At 51.4% G+C, this 23,150-nt stretch overlaps 1 protein-coding gene across 1 annotated transcript; it reads left to right on the plus strand.

Moving 5' to 3' along the window:
- Positions 1-3,232: 3,232 nt before the first annotated feature.
- On the plus strand, positions 3,233-6,999 carry ADRA2A (adrenoceptor alpha 2A). The gene has a single exon (XM_035269070.3). The coding sequence runs from the start codon at positions 4,201-4,203 to the stop codon at positions 5,599-5,601; it is 1,401 nt and encodes a 466-aa protein (XP_035124961.1). The 5' UTR covers positions 3,233-4,200; the 3' UTR covers positions 5,602-6,999.
- The last annotated feature ends 16,151 nt before the right edge of the window (positions 7,000-23,150 follow it).

Here is a 23,150-nt window from a genome sequence, read left to right on the forward strand (position 1 = left end):
CACTTGTTAGCTGGGCAGTTAGTCTCTTGCCTACTTTCCCCCATCTGCGAAGGCAGATAATGATAACTACATTACAGGATGGTTTTGGGAATTATATAATGTTTAGCACATAAACTGCTTGGCAGTGCACCTGGCATGTGGTCAGTGCTAATAAGTATTTATTTTCATAAATAATATAAATAATACAGGACCCCATTTGTGTCCCCAGAAATGACTCCTTCTCAGGCCATCAAACCCAAACTCCACATGAACAGTGGCTCTCGACCATTTGCTCTGGCCCAGCTCCCTGGAGGGCTATGACACTGTCATAGCAGTCCCACTGGCTCAGGGCAGTGATTCTCAATCTGGGGCCCATTCTTTCTAGCTCAAGTTGGCTTCATAAAAGTCCCCAGGAAATTTGGACACCGCCTCCTGTCCCCACAAGGGCACTTGCTCATCATGCCCGTCTCCCACTGAGATTTATTTCTTTGGGTGGTGAGTCTTTAGCAGGGTGTGCACACCTGCAGTTCTCAAGGATTTTTGTCAAAATACACATTCTGCATCCCACCTTGGACTTGGTAAGCAATAATTTCCCTGGTGGGGCATTGCTAAGTGTATTTTCTCTTCCTAGGAAATACTGATCTATAGGCCTGGTTGAGAATTATTGTCTTTGTGGATGTTTCTCTGCTCAGCAATGTCTCACTCAGCTGGCACAGCACGAAATTTTCTAGCAAAAATTAATGGTGTCCACATAGCTTTTCAAAGCTCAGAGATTCTGATCCTGTGTGACAAACTGAGGAGGCAGAACCTGTGGTGATAAGGACGTATGACAGGAAGAACTCTATGTATAAAGGGGCCTTGTATGTCACCGTACACATGGTATATATTTCATGGTACTTAATAAAGGGCAGCACTTGTTATTATTGATATTCATTGTGTACTGGCCTCAGGGTTCCTGGCTCCTGAAAAGACCTGTTCCCATTTTAGGAGAAAAGATTCCAAATCAGGGAATCAAGAAACCAGATGGCTGTTTGGGAAGCATTTAGAAAATGTGACAAGAGGTGTCATACACAGGCTAGCAGCAGACATTTTAAGAAAGGTAATTACTGTAAACTTTGTTTTTATTTCCCTTTTGGATTCTGAAATTACATAGGAAGGAGAGTAGTGTGCTGGAAGCTGGGGTGGAGATGGTGAGTGATGGTCTCCAAAGACTCAGTCCCTAAGTTCTGCAAACAGCAACACAGCAAACCCCAGATTGGCACAGGCTTTGATTTTTGTCTCTTAGCATTCATACTTGAGGTGTGGGCTTCCTAGTTGCTGTGCAAAAATGAGTGTAGCCACGTTTCCAACTGAGCCTACTGGTGATGTCTGCAACCCCTGCCAAGAGCCTCAGAACAGAGACTTTAGTAGAAGATGGAAAATGAATGACTCAACAGAGTGAGGAAATGCTGTCTTCTCAGTTTCTTTTGATTGTCCAGAAAGGGAGACCAGAAACGCTGCTCAGAACTAAGACTGGAAAGGGAGGTTATAGCATTAGAGCAAAGACTGGGAGACAAAGGAACTGAAGTCAAATGAGACTTCTATGAAATACTTTGGAAAGTACAGATTTTGAGATTAATTACATGAATCGATAACTGTATCACTGATGCAGGTTACAGACATCAGCTGGGAATGAAGGTGATTCTCAGGGCCCTTAATTTAGCCCTTAGCCCCCAGCCAGACCTAAGCCTGCACCTGGCTGCACAGAGAGGCAGTCTGTTCCATCCTTGGAATTCCAGCTTAGGTGACACTACATAAGGCATTTTGGTTTAGTGGTTCCTTAAATAAGACAACGTTTCTTTAAGGCTAATCTCTCTCCTGCTGAAATTTCCTACCCTCCTGGGCTTTACCTTTAAACTGCTTGCGGCTCATCTGAAAAGTGCAGCTAGCAGAGTGCAAGCTAGTGCTCTAGTGACCGTTTGAATCAATCCTAGGACAACTAGCACGCACGGAAAAACTTGCCTTTCTCTGCTGCCCCCACCTCCATCAGAGAGAACATGGAAAATGTTCCTTGGCCACTCCCTCCTCCCCTTACTGAAGGATGCTGTGTATGTGCATCTGAATGGGGGTGGGGTGGGAGGGTGGAGTCTAGCTTTCTTGCCTTAACAAAAACATAATGGTTCCCAGCAGGTCAGAGCTGGGCAACCCAGGAGGCAGGATCCCGTCCTCTCTCGGATCTGCAGGAAGGGTGGGGTGTGCAGGTCCAGGGTAGGATGCTGGTTCTGGCCGGCGGTGCCTGCGGAGCCCTTCCTGATGTAACTTCTTTATTAGACAAACCCTCACTCCCGCCAGGAGTAGACACACTAGCGCTGCTTTAGGAAGATTTCTGCAACACGGCAGGGTGCAATTCAAAATCTGGGTTCTCCTTTTCTGAGCTTAGAACACAATTTGTTCTGAGATAGGAGAAGGCTCTGTAGGCAGAAGATCGAAGAGAAGGGAGAAAGCGCCCGGCGTCAGCGGGTCGCTTCCAGCCGTGACCACGAGCGGCCAGCAGGTGTCAGTGCGTCCTCGCTCTGCCCTGGCGCTCGGCTCCAGGACCCCCTCCCCACCTCGTCTAAGGGGCGCAGTCCAGACCCCAGGTCGCGCGTGTCCCGTAGACAGCTGGGCGGCTGGGAGGACACGTAGCCACTTCTCCCCTAAGCGGAGTTCTGAACTCTGGCCTCCGGGCGTAATGGGTGCTGTCCATTCCGCCCCAGGCGTTCTATCCGAACCCGCGCCTTCCTCCCTCGCCAGGACCCCTCTGTCCCCAGCCGCTAGGAGCACCGGCGGGCCCGGTCCGCTCTGGCTCGGGGCTAGGAGGCTCCAGCTGTGACTCACACCAGAGGTTGCTTCCCTCGATTTGGGCCGGGATTCCCCTCCACTCTTTCTTCCCCTTTCTTCCAAGATCCACCTCCAAGAGGGCACTCACGGGTGCCCGTTGCATTCTGCTCCGTCGGCCCGGAGCTGCACCGCCAACTCCCAGCAGGGGCCGCTTCCCCACTCTCTGACCCCACCCCCTTTAAGCCTCTGGTTCAAGGTACCCGCCTCTCCAAAGGGCTCATCTCGCCTGAGGGCGACGCTCCCCGGGTCCCACGTTGGGCGCGGGCGCTAGACTGGCGGAGGGGTGGTGCGAGGGGCGGGGGAGGGTCGGCTTCCCACGTGGGGGCTGACGCCGGCTGCTCAGCAACGCCGGCTTGATCCTGGGGCTATAAAACGTGTCCACCGTGAGCGCAGCGGAGCAGCAGCGGCCCCGTCTCCGTGCAGACGCCGAGCAGTCGGCGCGCCGCCGCCCGGCCACTCCAGCGCCTTCTTCCCCAGCCTTGCGCTCCTGCCCCAACTCGCGCTGTCCTCGGTCCCCGGCTCATCCAGCCGCTCTCGGCTCCCACCAAGCCGACGCCCAGGAGATCCCCTGCTTCCGTCGCGGCTCCTGAAGAGCTGATCGTTCACCTGCCCCAGCCCGCCTGAGGACCGGGGTGCCTTCATGCGGCCCCCACACTCTTCACCCCGCCGCCGCCGCCGCCCCCGAGCTCAGCACAGTGCGCCCCAGCCGCAGCAGGGCGCACAACTTTGGAAGTCTCGCGGCGCTCCGAGAGGCGGCAGAGTCAGCGCCTCAGACCCGGGCCGGGCCCGGCCAGCACCGCAGCGTCTGGGGGAAGCCAGAGAGTCGGTAATCGCTTCGGGGATTTAAGGAGACAGACATAGGACCCTGAGCTCGCATCAGCACCCCTCAGCTGCCTCCGGGGTGGGGGCGGGCCCCGCACACGGTAAGACCTCTTGCTTTCGCTCAGGCTCAAGAGTCAAAATATAGATATTGATATGTATATGTATATTTAATTTCCTGTCATCCTTCCAAGTTATCAGGCCACCGATGATTTTTGTTCTCTCTTCTTGAAGAATAAATCTCTCTTAACCCATCGGCTCGCCCTACTCTCTCCCGCCGCTTAGAAATAAAACTTGGCTGTGTTAGGATCTCCGAGCGAGAAGGCGCCCACCGAGAGCGTCCGAAGCGCGGGCCAGGCGCAGTTCGCGGGATCCGGGCCATGGGCCGCTAGCGGTCCCCTAGATCGGGCCCGGCCTCCCTGCGGCCCCCTCCCTATGTGAGCCGCGGCCAGGCGAGCGGGGCGCCGGAGGAAGAGGAGGACCCACGGGCGCCGGGCCGGAAGGCAGCTGGCAGCAGGCCCAGGCGAGCGGGCACCCGCGTTCATGTTCCGCCAGGAGCAGCCGCTGTCCGAGGGCAGCTTTGCGCCCATGGGCTCCTTGCAGCCGGACGCCGGCAACGCAAGCTGGAACGGGACCGAGGCGCCGGGGGGCGGCGCCCGGGCCACCCCTTACTCCCTGCAGGTGACGCTGACGCTGGTGTGCCTGGCCGGCCTGCTCATGCTGCTCACCGTGTTCGGCAACGTGCTCGTCATCATCGCCGTGTTCACGAGCCGCGCGCTCAAGGCGCCCCAAAACCTCTTCCTGGTGTCTCTGGCCTCGGCCGACATCCTGGTGGCCACGCTCGTCATCCCGTTCTCGCTGGCCAACGAGGTCATGGGCTACTGGTACTTCGGCAAGGCGTGGTGCGAGATCTACCTGGCGCTCGACGTGCTCTTCTGCACGTCGTCCATCGTGCACCTGTGCGCCATCAGCCTGGACCGCTACTGGTCCATCACGCAGGCCATCGAGTACAACCTGAAGCGCACGCCGCGCCGCATCAAGGCCATCATCGTCACCGTGTGGGTCATCTCGGCCGTCATCTCCTTCCCGCCGCTCATCTCCATCGAGAAGAAGGGCGGCGGCGACGGCCAGCAGCCGGCCGAGCCGCGCTGCGTGATCAACGACCAGAAGTGGTACGTCATCTCGTCGTGCATCGGCTCCTTCTTCGCGCCCTGCCTCATCATGATCCTGGTCTACGTGCGCATCTACCAGATCGCCAAGCGTCGTACCCGCGTGCCGCCCAGCCGCCGGGGTCCAGACGCCGCCACCGCCGCGCCGCCGGGGGGCGCCGAGAGCAGGCCCAACGGCCTGGGCCCTGAGCGCGGCGCGGGCCTGGCGGGCGCTGAGGCCGAGCCGCTGCCCACCCAGCTCAACGGCGCCCCGGGTGAGCCAGCGCCGGCCGGGCCGCGCGACGCCGACGCCCTGGACCTGGAGGAGAGCTCGTCGTCGGACCACGCCGAGCGGCCCCCAGGGCCCCGCAGACATGAGCGCGGCCCCCGGGCCAAGGGCAAGGCCCGGGCAAGCCAGGTGAAGCCGGGGGACAGCCTGCCGCGGCGCGGGCCAGGGGCCACGGGGCTCGGGATGCCGGCGGCGGGGCCGGGGGAGGAGCGCGCCGGGGCTGCTAAGGCGTCGCGCTGGCGCGGGCGTCAGAACCGCGAGAAGCGCTTCACGTTCGTGCTGGCGGTGGTCATCGGCGTGTTCGTGGTGTGCTGGTTCCCCTTCTTCTTCACCTACACGCTCACGGCCGTCGGGTGCTCAGTGCCGCGCACGCTCTTCAAGTTCTTCTTCTGGTTCGGCTACTGCAACAGCTCGCTGAACCCGGTTATCTACACCATCTTCAACCACGACTTCCGCCGCGCCTTCAAGAAGATCCTCTGCCGGGGGGACAGGAAGCGGATCGTGTGAGCTTTCTGCGGGCGCTCGCGTAGACTCGTGCCGACCGCAGGCAGCGGGCATTGGGGGGTGCTCAGCCCCAGGGCGCTCGGAGACCCGGGTCCTGCCTGCTCTGCGTTTCCTCGCCTGGGGTTGCTCTGCAGCCCCCTTCAGGTGGGCGTCTGCTGCTCCTACGAGGGAAGCATTCTTGCTGCCACGCCCCCGCCCCTCCAGTTGTTGGTCTGGCCACTCCTGACCTGGAGGCAGCTTCCTGGTGGGCCACCCCTAATCAGTATTGCTTCCTAAAGGTATTTTCACCCTCTTTCCCTGGTACAGCGCTCGCAGCTCTTCAGAGCAAGCACTGGACTACAAGGGCATGGCTCACAAACGGTTAATGGATGGGGGTTACCTAACCCTGGCTAATTCACCTTCCATCCCCAACTCTCTCCCTCTCTTTTTTAAAAAATGCTCAGGGCAGCCCTGCCTGCCCTCCCCATCTCCCAGTGTAAATATATTTTTGATAGGACACGTGGGGACCCCACATCTCTTGGCCTTGGTTTTGATGTTGGAATCCTGGCCTTGGGAGATATGCCTTCCAGGCAGACACAGCTGTCTGGTTCAGGCCAAGCCCCTTTGCAATGCAAGCCCTTTCTGGTGTTATGATGTCCCTCTATGTCGTCCTTTTCACCAGCAACTGGTGACTGTCCCTTAGATATGGACCTGCTTTGAGATTTCCTGACAAGGAAAAGATTCATGTCCATTTTTTTTTCCTGTGCCTAACAGCATAATTGCCTTTTCCTATGTAAATATTATGATGACGGACATAAGTAAATGAACCTTTCTGCCTCACATCAGCCCTTTGTATAAAGCCATTTTTCTCTGATGCACTGTTTGCCCCAGTAACTCACTTTAAAACCTCTTTCCAGTGCTCCCGCTCTCCCTCCAGGGCCACTGCTTGAAGAAGAATATGTATGTTTCTGTTTTGTATGTATGCGTGCCCCTCCTGCCCCGAAAGTGCTGACTATGGGGAAATCTTTTAGCTGCTGTTTTTAGATACCAAGGAGTGGAAATTATGTGGAAGAAGCAAACCTGATACAATTTGCCCAAGGTAAACAGTTTGAAAAGACAAATGGGCCTGCCAAGCTGTACAGTTCCTGCCCCCAGAGCTATTAGGTATCAAAGTGTTGTCCTTTCCCCCCTCCCTGCTTTTCTGGTTGAGATCATGTCATTGATGAACTGCCAAAGTCAGGGGAGGAGGGCGGAGACCTGGTGTTTACATCTGCGTTTCTACATGTTTTAGAGACAATTTAAGGCCTGCGCTCTTATTTCACTAAAGAAAAACTAATGTCAGCACATGTTGCTAATGACAGTGGATTTTTTTAAATAAAAAAGTTTACAGATCAAATGTGAAATAAATATGAATGAAGTGGCCCTCTTGTCTGTTATCTGAGTTTTCAAAAGCTTTAAGAATCTCAGAATATCTGATTTTATGGATTTTTAAAAAACAAAAAATACATGTACATTATAAAATTTTTTAAAATGTTTGATCAATAACAAAGCTACCACTTACTAAGTGTTCCTGATGTGCTAGACACTGTGGTGAACCAGTTGTAGGCATTGCCTTGTTTACTTTTCTCAAGCACCTGGTGAGGTAAGTTTTACTATCCCCATTTTACAGGTGAAGCAACTGAGTCTCAGAGCAAGTGGCTTGCTCAAGGTTAACAAGTGGTGGAAATGCATTGTACCCAGCTTTATCTGCTTCTAGGGTCTGTACTTTGAACCCCAGGACCTTTCCAGAGTTTTGGCATTAACCCTTCTCAGAACCCTCCCAGTGGAGAGGTGTCTATGCAAAGTGTGCTATTCACACCAAGTGTGAGATATATCCCAAGTATGTAATATATACCAGGTGTATACATACCCCAGTGTCTATATGCCCTAATGTGTCTATATACCTCAAAGTGTATATCTACTCCAAAAAGTGTGGTATGTGCACCAAGTGTGGAATATTCTCCAGAATGTGTATCATACCTTAAAGCATGATAATATATGAAAGGCAGTGTATACGCCATAGTGTGGTTATGCAAAGTGTGATCTAAACACCTGAACAGAACCGTATATCAGTTTGTGGTTTGAATTATCTCCGGCCAAAAGGCGTGCATTCTTCATGTTGCATTGCTGTAAGATCAAAATCTGCTCTGCTGTCTAGGAGGGCTTATGGTCCTCGCACTCTGGTTATGGCACTTTGAAGCTGGAAGGGGCCTTAGAGATCCAGGAGTCCAACCCCTCATCTGACAGATGAAAAGGCAAATGCAGATTCAAGAGGGAGCGACTTGCTCAGGATCCCCCCGCTAGGTGACAGGGCTCTGGCTCCAGGCTGCCTGGGCTAGGAAGTAGCTGAGAGGTATGTAGAAGTAGTTCTGTGCATGTAATCAGATGCAGTACTGATGAAGAGCCGCGCATGGAGGAGGGGGGCTTGAGGGGCAAACACAAGTGCCAGGTTGTGGGTTTTGGGGGAGGCCAGACTTTGTGAGCCCAGCCCCCTGCAGTGTGTTCAGACCAGCTCTGGACACCCCCCAAGAAGCAGGTCCTCTGCACCCTCTGGGCAGTACTTGCAGCATCTCCTTATCTTCCTTTGCTTACCTGGTACAGGAGAGGGTGTCTGTATATGCATTGCGGGGAGGATGGAAAGCCCTGAGAGCACTGAGAGGTCTGGGAGAGGGATGACTGTAGCTCTGAGGGGGTGAGGAGGTGCCATCACCTGGCCCTCTGAGCCGGCAGACAGAAGGGTGGCCAGGTGCTGGGCTCCAGTGACCCTGGCTCAGAGCCTTCACAAACCAGCCTCCTGGCCTGTGGCGCCAAGGCTAGCTCCCTGGTCTGCTTCTGTGGCCTGCTCCCCACCCCACCCTCACCCCAGCCTCTCCTCTCCTTCCTTGCTCCAGGGCACCCATCACCCCAAAGGCAAACAGTGCCAGACAATAGCCTGCCTGGCAGGCCCCCAGAACCCAGGCTGTGTGTCCCAGCCACAGGAGTAGGTACAAACACTGCTTGCTGTTGACTCTCCGCTCTGTCCTGTCTGCCAGGGAAGTATTTGCCTTGCCTCCACCCCCAGAGGCCCACTTCCCCAGAAAAGGGAGAAGCAGCGTGGGCCATGGTGCTACACGGAGGGGCCTCTGGTGTCATGCTCCCTCTTCCTTGATACAGAAGCAGAGAAGCCTCAGAGATGGATGGAGCCTGCAGAAAGTGAGGGAGAGAGGGCTGGAGCCCAGCCCTGGGTGGGTTTCTGATTTCACAGTAGGAATCGCTGTTTATTCATTTGCAAAGGACTCAACAGTCTGCCAAGGTGTGGGGTGGGGAGGGGAATTGAAGCAAAATAGCTCCTAAAGGGATCTTGGCTTAAAGAGCAGGAGATAAGACTCTAACCCCATACATAGCCTCCAGTCCATAGTATCTGTTCCCGAGTATCTGGGCCAAGAGGGTCTGTCTGCGTGGCAGAATCTCCTGTTTTATGTAACTTTGGCTGGGATATTTATTGAAAGCCATTGGCTTTTGGGTCTGAAGTGTGTCTTGCTGGATTTGCTCCTGCAAGTGCCCTGGGTTGGGGAAAGGGCAGTACCTTCGTTTGAACCTGTGCACAAGCACGATCTCCTCCTCCCCAAGGCTTTGTTCAATTTCTTCTAGGCCAAAAGGCTGGGGGAGAGAAGGATGAAAACATGGCTTGGGCTTTCCCCTGTCTATGAGTCTATAATCAAATCAAAGATTTAGAGCCAGAAGCATCCTCATCAGTCCTTAACGCCTACCTTGTACTGGCAGATCAAGGGACCTGAGACCTAGAAAAGCTGTTGGTTATGCAGCATTCCAGGGGCCCTTGGGCCCACTCCTCCCTGAGACTCTCTGTCTGATGCCATATACACCCAACATGAATTCCATTTTGTTTTGGGAGTGGTGACTTGCTAATCAACCCCAGAGGACCCCGTGTGCCTGCTTTGTGTCAAGCACCATGCTAGGTGCATGCACTGTGCAAAGCTCACCGCTTGTCCCGGTGAAATGAGATTAGGGCCTGCCTCTGCCCTCTGGAAGCTTTGGAGCTACATGGGGAGACAGGATGTGCCTGTGAAAAGCACTAAATAGCCACACACACTGACAGTGTGGCAGTGGGAGAGTGGATGCTGTGCGCCCACCAAGGGTAATGGGCATCTGCACTGTGAGTGAGCAGTGGGAAGAGGTGGCTGTGGCTGGGAGCTCAGGGCTTAGGATGTGGGAGTTGGGATGCCAACACTTTGACTGAGAAGGTGAGGCCCACAAAAGAAGCTCTGATTCTAGCAGCTTCTTCTCTAAGTCCTGTGGGACCATTGCCAGGCCTGGGCAGTGGCACCTGGGCCCAGGTCAGACCTCAGCTTTCATCCAACCTTATCCTTGGGGATGGCATGGCAAGGTCCTGTCCCCATTTGGGGACACCTGTAAGGAAGTTAATCTCCTTGACTCAGTAGCATAATAGGATCCAGGTACCCAGGTCCAGAGCCGAGTGCCAGGCTAGCCCTTGGGCCTCTGCCCTGGGCCATGCCACCTCTCACCATGGGCCTGAGAGTTCAAGGTGCAGGAAGGGGAGCCTTCCTCAGTAGAGGGCATGCCCGAGGGGGAGGCCGCATCAAGTCATGGGGCGAAATCACTAACACTCGGATTTGCTTTGGGAATAGCGTTGATCTCTTTGATTACCAGAAATCCTGGGGCTTCGAGTTAGTTAAATACAAAAAGAGAGAACACGGCCTGTTGGGAAGAGCCTAGACTGAGCACTATGATGCCTGGGTTCTAGGCCCAGTTTTGTCTTTTACCAGCTGTGTGATCTTGAGCAAACCCCTCTCTGAGTCCCTGCTTCTTTGTTTATGAAATGAAAGTGGTCGGTCTATTTAAAAGTGTGTTCTATGCAGTTAATTCATCTACAAAAATCTATATTATCTCCATTATCCATCACTGTTATCATTCTCTCTGCCTCTACTGTCTGTCATCTACGTATTGTCTTGTCTGACTGCCATCTGTCTGGGGGGATGCTGGGGTAAACAGTCTTCAGTAGGAACCTCTCCTTCGGGATTGCTCAGGACTTTGATGTGCCCATGTGGTTTGTGATTGTCTGAGAGAGGACGACATGGTGTGCTATGTTTTCCAAACTCCTTGGACTGGAATTTCATGTTTTTTTACAGAGCATCTCAGTGAATCATGTTTGCTGGAACACTTGTTGGGTAATACTGGGTTAAGGGATCTCATGGGGCTTTTCTGCTGATCCGTTTTATGATTCTATGAAATGCTGAGTGTGCTCTCTCCTTCTGCCCAGGACATAGGTGAGGCACACTGGGAATGGCCAAGCCATGTGTTCTCTGTAGGGTCAGTTGGTCTAGGGGCCAGGGGCCTCACTGAGGCTGGGGTAGAAGTGAGGGTTTGGTGTGTTTTCCAAACATAGGCTAAGCCTACATCTGTGTGTGTTTAACATGTGATTGTGTATGGGTGTGTGTATGTATCTGTGTGTGTGTAAACAGGTACAAATGGACACTGAGCACCACCTTGCTCATCTGGGCCAGGCGTGGAAGCATCTGGGGAGTTGAGGGTATACATGTACAGACCAGAGGAAGAGGTCACAAAGGGAATTAAAGGGGAGTGTGGTGCATGTCGCTGGTTCTCATTTCAGTTGGCCCCTCCCTGCCTGTGGGTCTGCTCCCGCAAGGTGGAATGCCACGCCCCTTCTAGGAGGAAGATGGGATGATGTGCATTCTGGAATGTGCACATTCTGGAGCAGCCAAAAAACACTGCTTCTCTGGCAGGCATACTCTTAGCTTCCAGGCTGTCCTGTTCTCCATGAAAGGGGCAGTTTCTCTGACTACGGGAAACTCTGGAGGGGATGAGAGGCCAGGGTGAGAGGCTACTACTGTTCTCCCCAGCTTTTTCAAGGGCAGGAACTTGAGACCTCTTTAAAATCTATACCTGAGAAAAACAAGATGGCACCCTGAGAAGGGATGAGAGAAGGGGAATTGAAAACGGACTATGTGAAAGGTATAGGTGGGGTTAAGAGAAACCTACAAGGGCCAGAGAAGGACCCTGGGACTTGCACAGTGGGAAGCTGTCAGCACCTTCAGAAGGGGACAGGGGAGGGAGGCACTAGCCACACTATTAGAACTGGGACTTTGGGGAAGGATACCTGGAAGGCACTGCTGGCAGAGGACCCCTGCAACCATTGCTAAGCTGTGTCCGGATGGGGAGAGCAGGGAGAATCAGCACATTCTCCACTCTCACTCCTGCACCCTGATCTGCTGGTGGCTGCACTTAGCTGGAACTCAGCACAGAAGAAAGAGAGAGGGAGCAGCTCACAGGGCTCAGCCTTCTAGGGCCCAGCATGGACAAGGGCAGAAACTATAGCCGGGGGTTGGTGGGGGGCAAGTGGAGAATATCTAGTGTAGAACCCAAAGCCTGAGAAAGGCAGAGTAATAGCACTTTGGGGAACAGGCTGGAGGGAGGCCAACTGCCTGCTTTCTGCAGTTTGTCCAAGGGCCAGCTGCTTGGGTCACTGGGCATCTAGAAGAAAAGCACAGGCCCTCCTTCCTCCCTGACTATGCAGATGCAAGGCTCTGTGGGGGTTGTTATGTGTGGTCAGATTGTGTGATCATGTGTGTGTGTGCGTGCGCGCATGCACACGCACGCACACACACACACACACACACACACAATCCTCTTCCCTGTCTTCCCTGCCACCTGATCAGGTGAGAGAGAGAATGAGAGAGAGCCCCAGGAACCCATGTGGCTGGCTCCTCTTGGCCCACAGTTCTCTGGGCAAACCACACATGTCTGTGGCTCAGACAGAGCTCAGAGGTGCCCAGCAGTGATAGCCACTGAGACTGAGGCCAGGGTGAGGGGAGATGAGGACTGGCCCAGGCAGATGTCCTCACCTGTCCCCCGGTTACACTGGGGAGTCTGCTGCTTTGTTCTCAGCATGCTCCCTGGACACACTTGAGGGGGTTGCTTTTTATGCCCTTGCCCTAGGGGAGGCACAGAGACATTTAATGAATGAATGGTAGAGTCCTTCCTTCCTTTATGCATTCAACTATGTTTTGGAGCTGTCCCCAAGCTAATGTCACTAACATCCCTCTCTTTGTACTAGGTGTTGGGGTAGAGTGGGGAACAAACTAATTAGGGTCTTTACCCCACAGAGCTGCTTCTTTTATGAGGGGGACAGCTTCCTCTTGTGTTGGATGAGAGCTTCTTTTGTTGGGGGAGAGGTTTTTCTTTTGTGGGGAGAGAGCTTCTTTTGTGGGGGGAGAGCTTCTTTTGTCGGGGGAGAGCTTCTCTTGTTGGGGGAGAGCTTCTTCTTTTGTGGGGGAAGAGCTTCTTCTTTTGCAGGGGGATTGCTTTTGTGGGCGAAGAGCTTCTTCTTTTATAGGGGGAGAGCTTCTTCTTTTGTCGGGAGAGAGCTTCTTCTTTTGTAGGGGGAGAGCTTCTTCTTTTGTGGGGGTAGAGCTTCTTTTGTCGGGGGAGAGCTTCTGTGAGGGGAGAGCTTCTTGTTTTGTTGGGGGAGAGCTTCTTTTGTGGGGGGAGAGCTTCTTGTTTTGTGGGGGGAGAGCTTCTTTTGGGGGGGAGAGCTTGTTTTGTTGGGGAGAGCTTCTTTTGTGGAGGGAGAGCTTCTTTTGTGGGGGGAGAGCTTCTTTTGTGAGGGGAGAGCTTCTTGTTTTGTTGGGGGAGAGCTTCTTTTGTGAGGGGAGAGCTTCTTGTTTTGTTGGGGGAGAGCGAGCTTCTTGTTTTGTTGGGGGAGAGCTTCTTTTGCAGGGAAGCTTCTTCCTTTGTGGGCTCCAGCAAGTGGTAAGCCTAGCAATGTGGGTGCCATGGGGAAAGCTGGCCCAGGAGAAGGCACTGGGGAGGGAGCCTGGAGAAGCATGCAGCCAGATGAGAGGTGAGAGATGGGCAGGAATAGGTCCAGCAAAGGGACTGGGCAGGTGTGGGGGGTGTTGTATGTTCAAGCAACTAATGAGGTCCACTTTAATGAGAGTGGCGAGGGTGGAGGAAGGTAGGGCAGATCATGTAGCCGCAGGAAAAGGATTGTACCTTGAAGGCATGGGGAGCCATGGGAGATTTCTTAGGAGAGGGACATGATCAGATTTTATTTTTTTTTGGTTCGGAACAATCATTCTGGCTTCTGGGTGGAGACTGATGGGGGAGGGTTATTGGGAGCAGTAACTAAGCCGGAGGTATTAGTAGCCTGACTAGGGTGCTGACGCCACAGGGAAGTCAGGGGGCCCTTTCTCCCTCAAGGTCACCAAGTGGCAGTGCCAGTCTCTGTGCAAACCCAGATATTGGGATTTTAGAGCTTCCCCTGCCTGCAAAATACCATACACTACTGCCTCCACCCTCTGTGAATTTCCATCTTTAGGGAGCGGTTCCTTGGCTCAGAGCTTCCTATTCATGGTCAAATGCAACCATCTCCTGGAGCATGAATTCAGTTGGCCATGGTGTACCACATTGACTTAACAGGCCATGGGAACTGACCTGGACTTGCTTCTCATTTCTGAACATCACCTGTTGTATCCACATAACAGGCCAGGGAGGGTTAGAGGAGAGACTATGGAGCCTAAGCATGTCAGGTCCCCAAAGATTAGCTGACTATCGAGGGTGAATGAGAGCTTGCAAGGACTCACCCCTGCCAACCCCATGGATTCTGCTTGGAATCAGAAGATCGGAAAAGCCCCAAATCTGGAACTCTCCCTGCTGACTCCTGTGCCAGGCTGTTCAGGCCCTCAGAGATAAAAGTCATCCATTTCCAAGAAGTTAGGAAACCTGTGACTTGACAGGGATGTCTACTTTGCCTGCCATGAGGAGCTCTCAGCAGCGAACTCACTGCCCTTGCGTGGGTCTTTTCCAATGACCCTCCACATTTGCTTGTTTGCCTGAAACCTAATCCTTCCATTTTGAACACTTACTTGGAATGGAGCTGTCCCTCCCAGGAGTTCCCAGAGAGGTGTCCAGGTCTTGGAGGGAACGTCTGGTATTCCTGACAAGGGCACTTTAAAGCTAAGATTTTGGAATCAGGACGATCTGAATTAAAATCCTGGTTTCATCACATAGCTTCAATTTAACCTTGAACAGATGGCTAAGCCCCAGTTTCTCCACGTGTAACTTGTAGAAGAAGTTGCCAGTGTTTTAGTGGGTTGCCAGGCCTGTGCTTGGCATCTGGTAGAGGCTCAGTAGTGCTAACATTTTATCTCCAGTTTGGGAGCTGGGTGGCTCCTTTTGCTCCTGTAACTGCTCTGGGCTGAGCTGGGCTGGGCAGGGCAGTGTTTTAGGGTGATTTGTGGCAGAGATTGGACCCCTTAGGTCTTAGCTTTCTCTCTTTCCAGCCTGATGGAAGACCTTGTGTCTTCAGTAGCACAAGAGGTTGGGCCTGGAAGAACTCCAAGACCCATACGAGACCTGAAACAACCACGATGCATTTCTAGACTTGAAACTGAGGTCTCCTGATGCCAAGTTAGTGCTCCTTGCAGCTTCGCTGCACGCCAGGTTGATTTACGATCTCCTGAACATAATGCTTGTTTCTGCCTCCATAACTCTGCTTCAATTTGCCTGCATGCAGAATGCCACATACATGCTCCCTCTGCTGCCTCCCAAAATCATACCCAAACTTTAAAGCCAAGCTATATCACCACACATTAAAATGTTAATAGTGGAAAGAACCTGGGGTTCGGCATCAGTTATACAAAGGCTTAATCCTTGGGTCTGTCTTCCTGTCAGTTCCCCTGCCCACCTCCAAAGGTAGCAAATGCCCAATGGGGGTGCATGATGGAGGGTACCATGCTGCTGCTAAGAGGAGCTACTTACGGGCTTGCCCCCCTCCCCTCCCATTCTCGAAGTTCTGAGGGAGGGTCTTTTCTTCTCACTCAAATGCATTGGGGCCAGAGACTGGTATCTTCACCAGTTCTTCTGTGCCCACTACTGGAGAGCTTTTAGTCAGAAGAGTTTCAGGCCTAAACCAAAAGGGCTGGGAGTGGTGGCTCGTGTCTGTAATCCCAGCACTTTGGGAGGCTGAGGCTGGTGGATCATTTGAGACTGAGAGATCAAGACGAGCCTGGCCAACATGGTGAAACCTGGTTTCTACTAAAAATACAAAAGTTAGCTGGGTGTGGTGGTGCATGTCTGTAATCCCAGCTACTCAAGAGGCTGAGGCACAAGAATTGCTTGACCCCGGAGGTGTAGGTTGCAGTGAGTGGAGACTGTCACTGCACTCCAGCCTGGGTGATACAGGGAAACTCTGTCTCAAAAAAGAAAAAAGAAACTACATAAACCTAAAGGAAAACATGAGAAATGTAGATTTTCTGCTCTGGGAAAGGTTTTCCCCCTCTAAGCCACCCCTAACTCATGAATTCTCCCAAGCTCTCTAGCACGGGGCTAAGAAGAGCTTAGATTTTGGTGTTTGATGGACTGGGGTTTGCATCCTGGCCTCATCTCTGGCAGCCTGCATGACCCTGGACAAGTTGTTCTTTTCCCTGTGGCATCAGGTAAAAATGGGTAAAATCTTACCTGTCTCATGGGGCTGCTGTAGAACGAAATGAGGAGATGAGTTTGCAGTAAGAACTCAGCATGTGACACAGAGGGTGGCTTTGGTCCTGTGAGCTGTAGGTCTGGGGGCAGGGCTGCCTCCGTGTAATCTCTGGACACTTCCAATTCCATCTCCAACACTTGCTTCCTGGTCCCCCAGCATGTGACACAGAGGGTGGCTTTGGTCCTGTGAGCTGTAGGTATGGGGGCAGGGCTGCCTCTGTGTAATCTCTGGACACTTCCAATTCCATCTCCAACACTTGCTTCCTGGTCCCCCAGCTTTGTGGAATGTGGCCTTCGGATCCATATTTCACTTCAGGGCTGCACCAGGGTTCCCTGTCTTGGTCCCAGGGTAAGGGCAGAGCAAATAGGAGGAAGTGAAGTGAACTAATTGCGGTAATTTCTTTACTGCCTTATTCTTTGGTTTACTCATACGTTAAAGAAAAATTTTTTTTTGGTAAGAAATGTGTCAATTTAAGTGTTTAGAACAATGTCTGTGAAGAGTAATTGCTCAATAATGGCTAGCTCTTATTTACTTATTTATTTGGCACTTACTGTGAATTCGTCACTATGCTGAGTCCTGAGGATACAAAATGGGAAAGATCTAATTCCTGTCCTGAGTTTCATGTTGGAGATAAACAACTGTAGTTACTCACTGTGTTATAGACAAGAAATTAGCAACAGTAGTTCTCACCAATTATAGGGCATTAACTCTGCAACATGTTTACATAGTGGAATATTTTGTGTATCTAAGGAGAAAACAAATCTATGTAAAAACTGTTCATAATATAGATTTAAGAGAAAAAAACAGATGATAACCAAGAGAGCGTGACCTCACAGAAATCTAAAACAAAGCAAAACAAAATTGGAAACAGCAAACTGTTAGTAGTTACCTTTAGTGGGCTGCAGTCAATTTTTTCCTAAAATTTTCTTCTTACATTTTTCTGTAATGATCATGTATAACTTTTGTAGGAAGATTAAAAGTTCTTTGAAAGCAAGAAGGAAACACTATAGTGTCTCCAGTGTAGAGGGAAGACATATTATTGTCTGTTGAAGATACGAAAGCTGGGATGAGAGAGGATGGACATATTCAATTCATAAAAATTTAAAAATAGATGTTGACAGCAGGAAAATCCCAGCCTCACCAAAAAGGAAATCAACACAATGGAAAAAGACATTAGGTAGAAAATATTCAGAACAATTTCCAATCCTGAACATTTAAGACTGATTCCTTATAATAAGAGGAGTCTGATACTGAGGTTGATAGTTGGTACTTAGGAAAATAAATACATCACCACTTGGTTGATGGAAAAACTTTCTAGCAACAAAAGAAATGAGCCTGAGAACAACTGTGGGAGATCTCACAGAAGAAAATGCTGGAAATAGTAAAACCACATAAAATACTAAAATCACAGTCCAAAAGAGAAATCATAGAATGCAAGGTCAGGAAAGCCATGGCTGGGCTGGAGTTGGACAGCAGGTGTCCATTCAGACTGCTGCATGCTCGTGCTGTGTTGGATGCCAGTATTTTCAATAGCCCCCTTAGAAACACATGTGTTCATACACGCCGGGTATGATATGTAAATTGGGCCTTATCTTCTGGAGAGAAATCTGGCAATATTGTAAGAAAAGCCATAACATTACGTACAATATTATTTTTCTCCTCTGTCACGCTCTTGAAAAACACTCATTAAAGAACTAATATTAAGAGAAAAAAGATGCCCATAGTAATGCTGTTTATGTTAGCAAGCATTGAAAACTATCCAGTGTCCACTCACAGTTTGAATGAGTGCTGCCCTTGTGCTGCCCAATCTTCCTCTCAGTTGTCCTGACGATCGATGTGGTCACTTGCTCTCTCGGTTTCTAATTGGTTTGTATTTGGTACATGCTGTTGTTGTCTTCTGGGTCTTGTCTCCTCTTAGTGATGATGATGATACCTGTTTGGTGATAATGACTCCTCACTCTCTATCCCAGGAATACAGTGGAGAATTGTCTTACGCACATTTTCTCTAACCCAGCCTTGGGCTCCTACTATTATGGGGCAGGGATGACTCAGACTCTGATGGTCTGGGTTTTGCAGATGTGATCTGGACAGGTCCCCTGGCTGGGAGCAGGATGGGAGCAAAATTGACAGAAGCAGTAGACCTATGACACTCTTTGTGAGGCGTCAGCTCCAGGCTCTTTGTGGGGTTGGGGGCTTTCTTGTTCCTTCTGCATATGCCCTGCTTTTCTGCAGCACTCTCAGCAACCTCTTTTCACTTGGCAGAGAGAACCATGGTGATGGTATTGGACTGGTCTGCAGCTCATCAGGGTCATGTGTGGGATGGAGGCCACGACTGAAAATCAACCCACTTATGTGGTAAATGTCTGTGGTTGGCCTCCCCATACATGGCCACCATTCCATCTTCTAGCAACAGCCTCACTTCCATCTATGTTTTACTCTCAATCAGTGTGTTTGGGGTGGGCTCCAAGGTGACTCTATGAGCTAAGCCCAAGTTTGTGGCCTGCCAGTGTATCTCCCATTCTGGCCGCAGTGATTGAGCCAGGAGCCCATCTTTGAATTGGTCAGAGCCTATAAGATGCTGGAAGACTTTTGATGGAATTGTTGAGAAAAAGGCAGTGTTTTTTCACACTGGATGTGCCATGTGCATCCACAATCTGGGCTACCATGGAAGATGGAAGAGCTCTGAAAGAGGAAAAGACATGGAGCCCTAATGACACCAATTGAGTACTTAATCTAGCTGTGTGTGAAGTGAGACCCATCTCTAGACTTCTAGAAAATTCATGAGCCAATACATTTCTCTTTTTTAAATTAAGCCAATCTGAGTTGAGTTTTCTGTCACTTGCAACAAGAAAGGCCTGACAGATACAGTCCTGTGACCTTTGGGTCAAAGTCACCTCATTAATATGCTCAAAGATTGCATGAATTTGAAGTGAGTTTATTTGTTTTGCTTCTTTAGTTGGGTGTCACATTGTCCTTGGGTTATGATCAATTTGGTAATCCACTGCCTTAAAAAGTTCTTTGAACTTACATTGAGTCCATCGAACCAAGGTCAGAAACGCATAACTCACATGCTGTCCTATGGGGGCCAACAGGTTGGGTATATAAGGTTACTTGAAATAATTCCTTGGATGGGGTGGGAGGAACCTTCAGTTATCCATCAATTTCTGGGATTCTTGTATGTTACTGGATAGGCGGTGAAGGACTCCTGACCATCTGGGCTTCCAGTTTCAGGGTCCAGCTTACCATTTGCATGTTTCTAAAGAGACAGAACAGTTGTTCTCAGAACTATTTCCTGTCTCTGCAAACAGCATGATACTGTCATTGTCCCAGAGGCATGGCCCAAATCCTTGCTGTCCTGTAACAGGAGCTGTTGCCACTGAGTGACTTATTTTGTGGTGAAATCTTCCAGAAATGGGTTTAGGCATTGTTGGAATGTGTATGCATTTTTGTGCATTGCATTTTGGGGATATTACTTGAACTAGTTGGCAAAGTGAAACCAGATGAGCTGAGAACATAGGTCATTTGGACTGCCAGCCTTCTGCAGTTAAATATGCTGCTTTATTTCCCTCACATTTCTATAGAAGTTCAGCTTTCAAAACTATGCAACAGTATTTGGGCACAAGACCCTGTGAATGCCAACCATCTCTGTAAATCATCTGTGTGTGTACATGGATCCAGTGTCCCTGACTCCCCAAATTCCTCCATGTCTCCCACTCACAGTCTTTCTGGGTGGCTTCATCACACCACGAAAGGGGATGTATCCTGGATCCTTGTCTTGCCATATTATTTGATTACTTATTTATTGGTCTCTGTAAGTGTTTCCTCCCTCTCTAGCCTGAAATTGCTGGGGTCAAGGCTATGCCTCTGCCACTCCCCACCCGAGTTCTGGCATAGTGTCTGCATGCTGAGGGTGTTTGCTATGGCTTTGCTGACCCTTGGGCCTTTGCTGCCATGCTGATGGGGTTGGCCAGTAGGTTTGGGGGAAGACCCCGAAGGCAAAACTGAGGGGTGGGAGGGGAGGTGCGGGTGGCATGGCTCAGGGAGTGAGGGTCCGGGGAAAGAAGGAGGGTAGAACCTTGCTTCTTTGTCCAAGGAAGGTTCATGTAGCCCATTAGCTTCACTGAGAATGAATCTGGATTCATGGCTTGAAGTGGAGCTGGAGACTTGGAAGCAACCGCTGCCGTTTAACCAAGGTACATTGCCCTGCTGATGTGGGGTCTTTCCCCTGGGCCAGCCCTTCTCTTGGGCCCGTTCTGTTAGGGGGTCTGTGTCCTTTCCCATGGGATATGAAGGACACAGAGGGGCTAATAGCCAAAGAGCTATGGGCAAAGGACATGCCCTTGTTCTTCTTGGATGGGAAGCATGGAGGGCACCTGGACTTGGTCCCCTATCCTCTGCTGTCTACAGCCGTATCCTCAGGATCTCATGGAGGCAGGAAGACCCAGCCTTGCTCTCAAAGCAGCAGGCCTCGATTCCTACCACCTCTGCCTTAGCTCGCCCGATGTGCCTCTGTGGGAGCCCCTCCTCAACCTCAGACCCCAGCACATTGTCAGCATGCTCAACTGTTGATTGGGGAAGAAACTTACAGCTCACTAGAGGAGTGGCCCTGCCCCTCCATCCCCCACCTGAGATGGCCTGGGGCTCTTGCTGGATCCCAGATCTGCCTCCGTGTGTGTGTGTGTGTGTGTGTGTGTGTGTGTGTGTGTGTGTGTGAGAGAGAGAGAGAGAGAGAGAGAGACTATAAAATTGGTGAGGGAGAACAGGTGGAAAGTCACAGCGAGCACTTCCCCCCTCTTGGCTGCCCCTGTCCCCAGCCCTATGGAAGCTGGATGTCCTGCACATGAGGAACCTGAGAATCGAGTGCAGTCTGGAGGGCATAATTCTTCCAGGGCTTCTCACTTCCAGAAGTGCGCTTTGGGGAAAGGAACTCAAATATACAACAGCTCCTCCTGTGTTACCAATTGTGTAGACTTGTATAGGCAGCTGGGCCTGGCCCCTGAGCTTATCTCCCAGGGCCATGCAAAGAGGCTCTGATCCTCCTATTTACTCTCTTTCTGACTCAAGCACATCATCTCCTCTTCCGTTGTCTCTACTTCTTCATCCATAAAATGGGTATCCTACCACCTCCCTCCAAAGGTAAGTCTAAGGAGACCGCAGGTGAGGTGGTGCTTTGCAAACTCTAATATTCCTTGCCACAGTGCTGACAGACACGGCAGATGACAGAGCACAGGAGCCTCGCACTGAAATGCTGGGTTGTCTGCAGAGGGATGAGAAGGGACAGGAGCGGCTGCTCCAAGGAAGGGCATTTGGTTCCCACAAGAGTCTTGGATCTTTGTCTCCCTGCACTGGGCCACAAGGAACCAGAGGCTCAGCAGGGCTTTGGGCTGTTGGATGCAGGAGCTGCAGGGTTGGAAAAATAGGCATGGTCCCTCACTGTCTCAGATTTATCTAGTTCTTTGTCCCTGGTCTCAGAGGGTTCCTTTCCAGACTGTGGCAGGAACTACAGGGGCCCTTGGACCTTCAAGTGTGATATTTTTTATGGAGGTGGTGTTAGGAAAATCAGGAGGAAATCTGGCATCCTGGCATTGGCCGCCCCTAAAAATAAGATGTGATGTGGCTAATGAGAAAGCATCACAGGCCTGGCTCTGCATGGCCTAATATAGCCTGGCATTCAAGCCCCAACCAGGACATAAATGGGGACGGGTAATTGAAAACATGAGAGGTCTCTTGGATGGGATGGCGGGGAGCCTTCTGCGAACTCTGAGGCGGGCACACCAGGGGCATCTGAAAAGAGGCCCCAGGGGATTGTCTTGGGTTTCCCAGTGTGGGCGGGGTTGGGGCCTGGCTGAGGGCACTCCGCTGCAGCCTCCTGCCCACACTCTGCCTAGCGGGTTAGCATCGGATTGACTGGTCCAATTAGCTCTCATGGGGAGGAGTGGTGGGCTCCATGCCACCAGAGGTCATAAATTCCATCACCCTGACCTCTTGAGAGCAGAACGGACCAACCTTTTTATTCCCCTGCCCTGCCAGCACCCTGGCTAGCTGCTTTTGGCCCTACATGGACTCTCTGAGAGAATGTGGCCCAGTCCTCCCCCTCAAACAGCGGATTGATGCCAACCTCAAGTGTGGAAACATCATGGAGGCAATGCCAGATGCTTGTTCTTCCTCATCCCCTCTCCTTCTCCTGCAAAGACACAGATCCACGAGTCAGCCAAGAAGCTAAAGGATGCTGTTTGGTGCTGACTTGCAACTCAGGTCTGGGGAGATAGAGGGGGTAGAATGCGGGATAGGAGAAATGAGTTTGGGAGTGAGGATGGTTTCCCTGTGGCCACCTTGTAGGGTGACCAGTTCATCTCTGTTTGCCTTCGGCCTTCCTGGTTTCGGCACCGAAAGTCCCAAATCCCAGAAAACCTCTCAGTCCAGGGAGAACCGGGATGGTTGGTCATCCTTTCCCATGAAAACCTCGGAAGCCTGCTCCTCAGGGGAGCATCATCTCTGGACTGGTGTCCTGGGTGACTCGGCCAAGGACCCAGAGCCTTCTGCTGGCAGAGCTGGTACTTGAATACAAATCCAGGGCTGTTTGCCCCCAGCCTGCATCACTCAAGTCCTTCCAAGAAGTGGGACATCTGGCTCTCCCCAAGGTTCTTGGCCAAGGCCTTTCCCCAGGATGGAAGCAGTGGTGAAATAGCCAAAAGAGAGAGGAGGGGGTGAACGAGTCACCCTTGGAGATAAAAAAGTAAGACCCCTGGCTCAGAGATGCGGGATCTCAAGAGGGGAAAGGTATGATCTCTGCCCTTAAGGAGTTCACATCCTGCTTAGAAAAGTGCAGTGGGCTTGTCTTTGGGTGGCTGGCGTAGGTGCCACTCGGTGCCACCTACCCACACTCACCAGGGAACAATAGACAAAGGGCGTGACTTATCAAGATTGTGTTACTTGAATTTCCCTTATAGAATTTATTCATTCAAGAAATATTATTGAATATTTGTTCTGAAGTCTGCTGTTCCCTGTGTTTGAA

Source organism: Callithrix jacchus, chromosome 12 (assembly GCF_049354715.1).
Source record: "Callithrix jacchus isolate 240 chromosome 12, calJac240_pri, whole genome shotgun sequence".
Taxonomy (NCBI): Eukaryota; Metazoa; Chordata; class Mammalia; order Primates; family Cebidae; genus Callithrix; species Callithrix jacchus.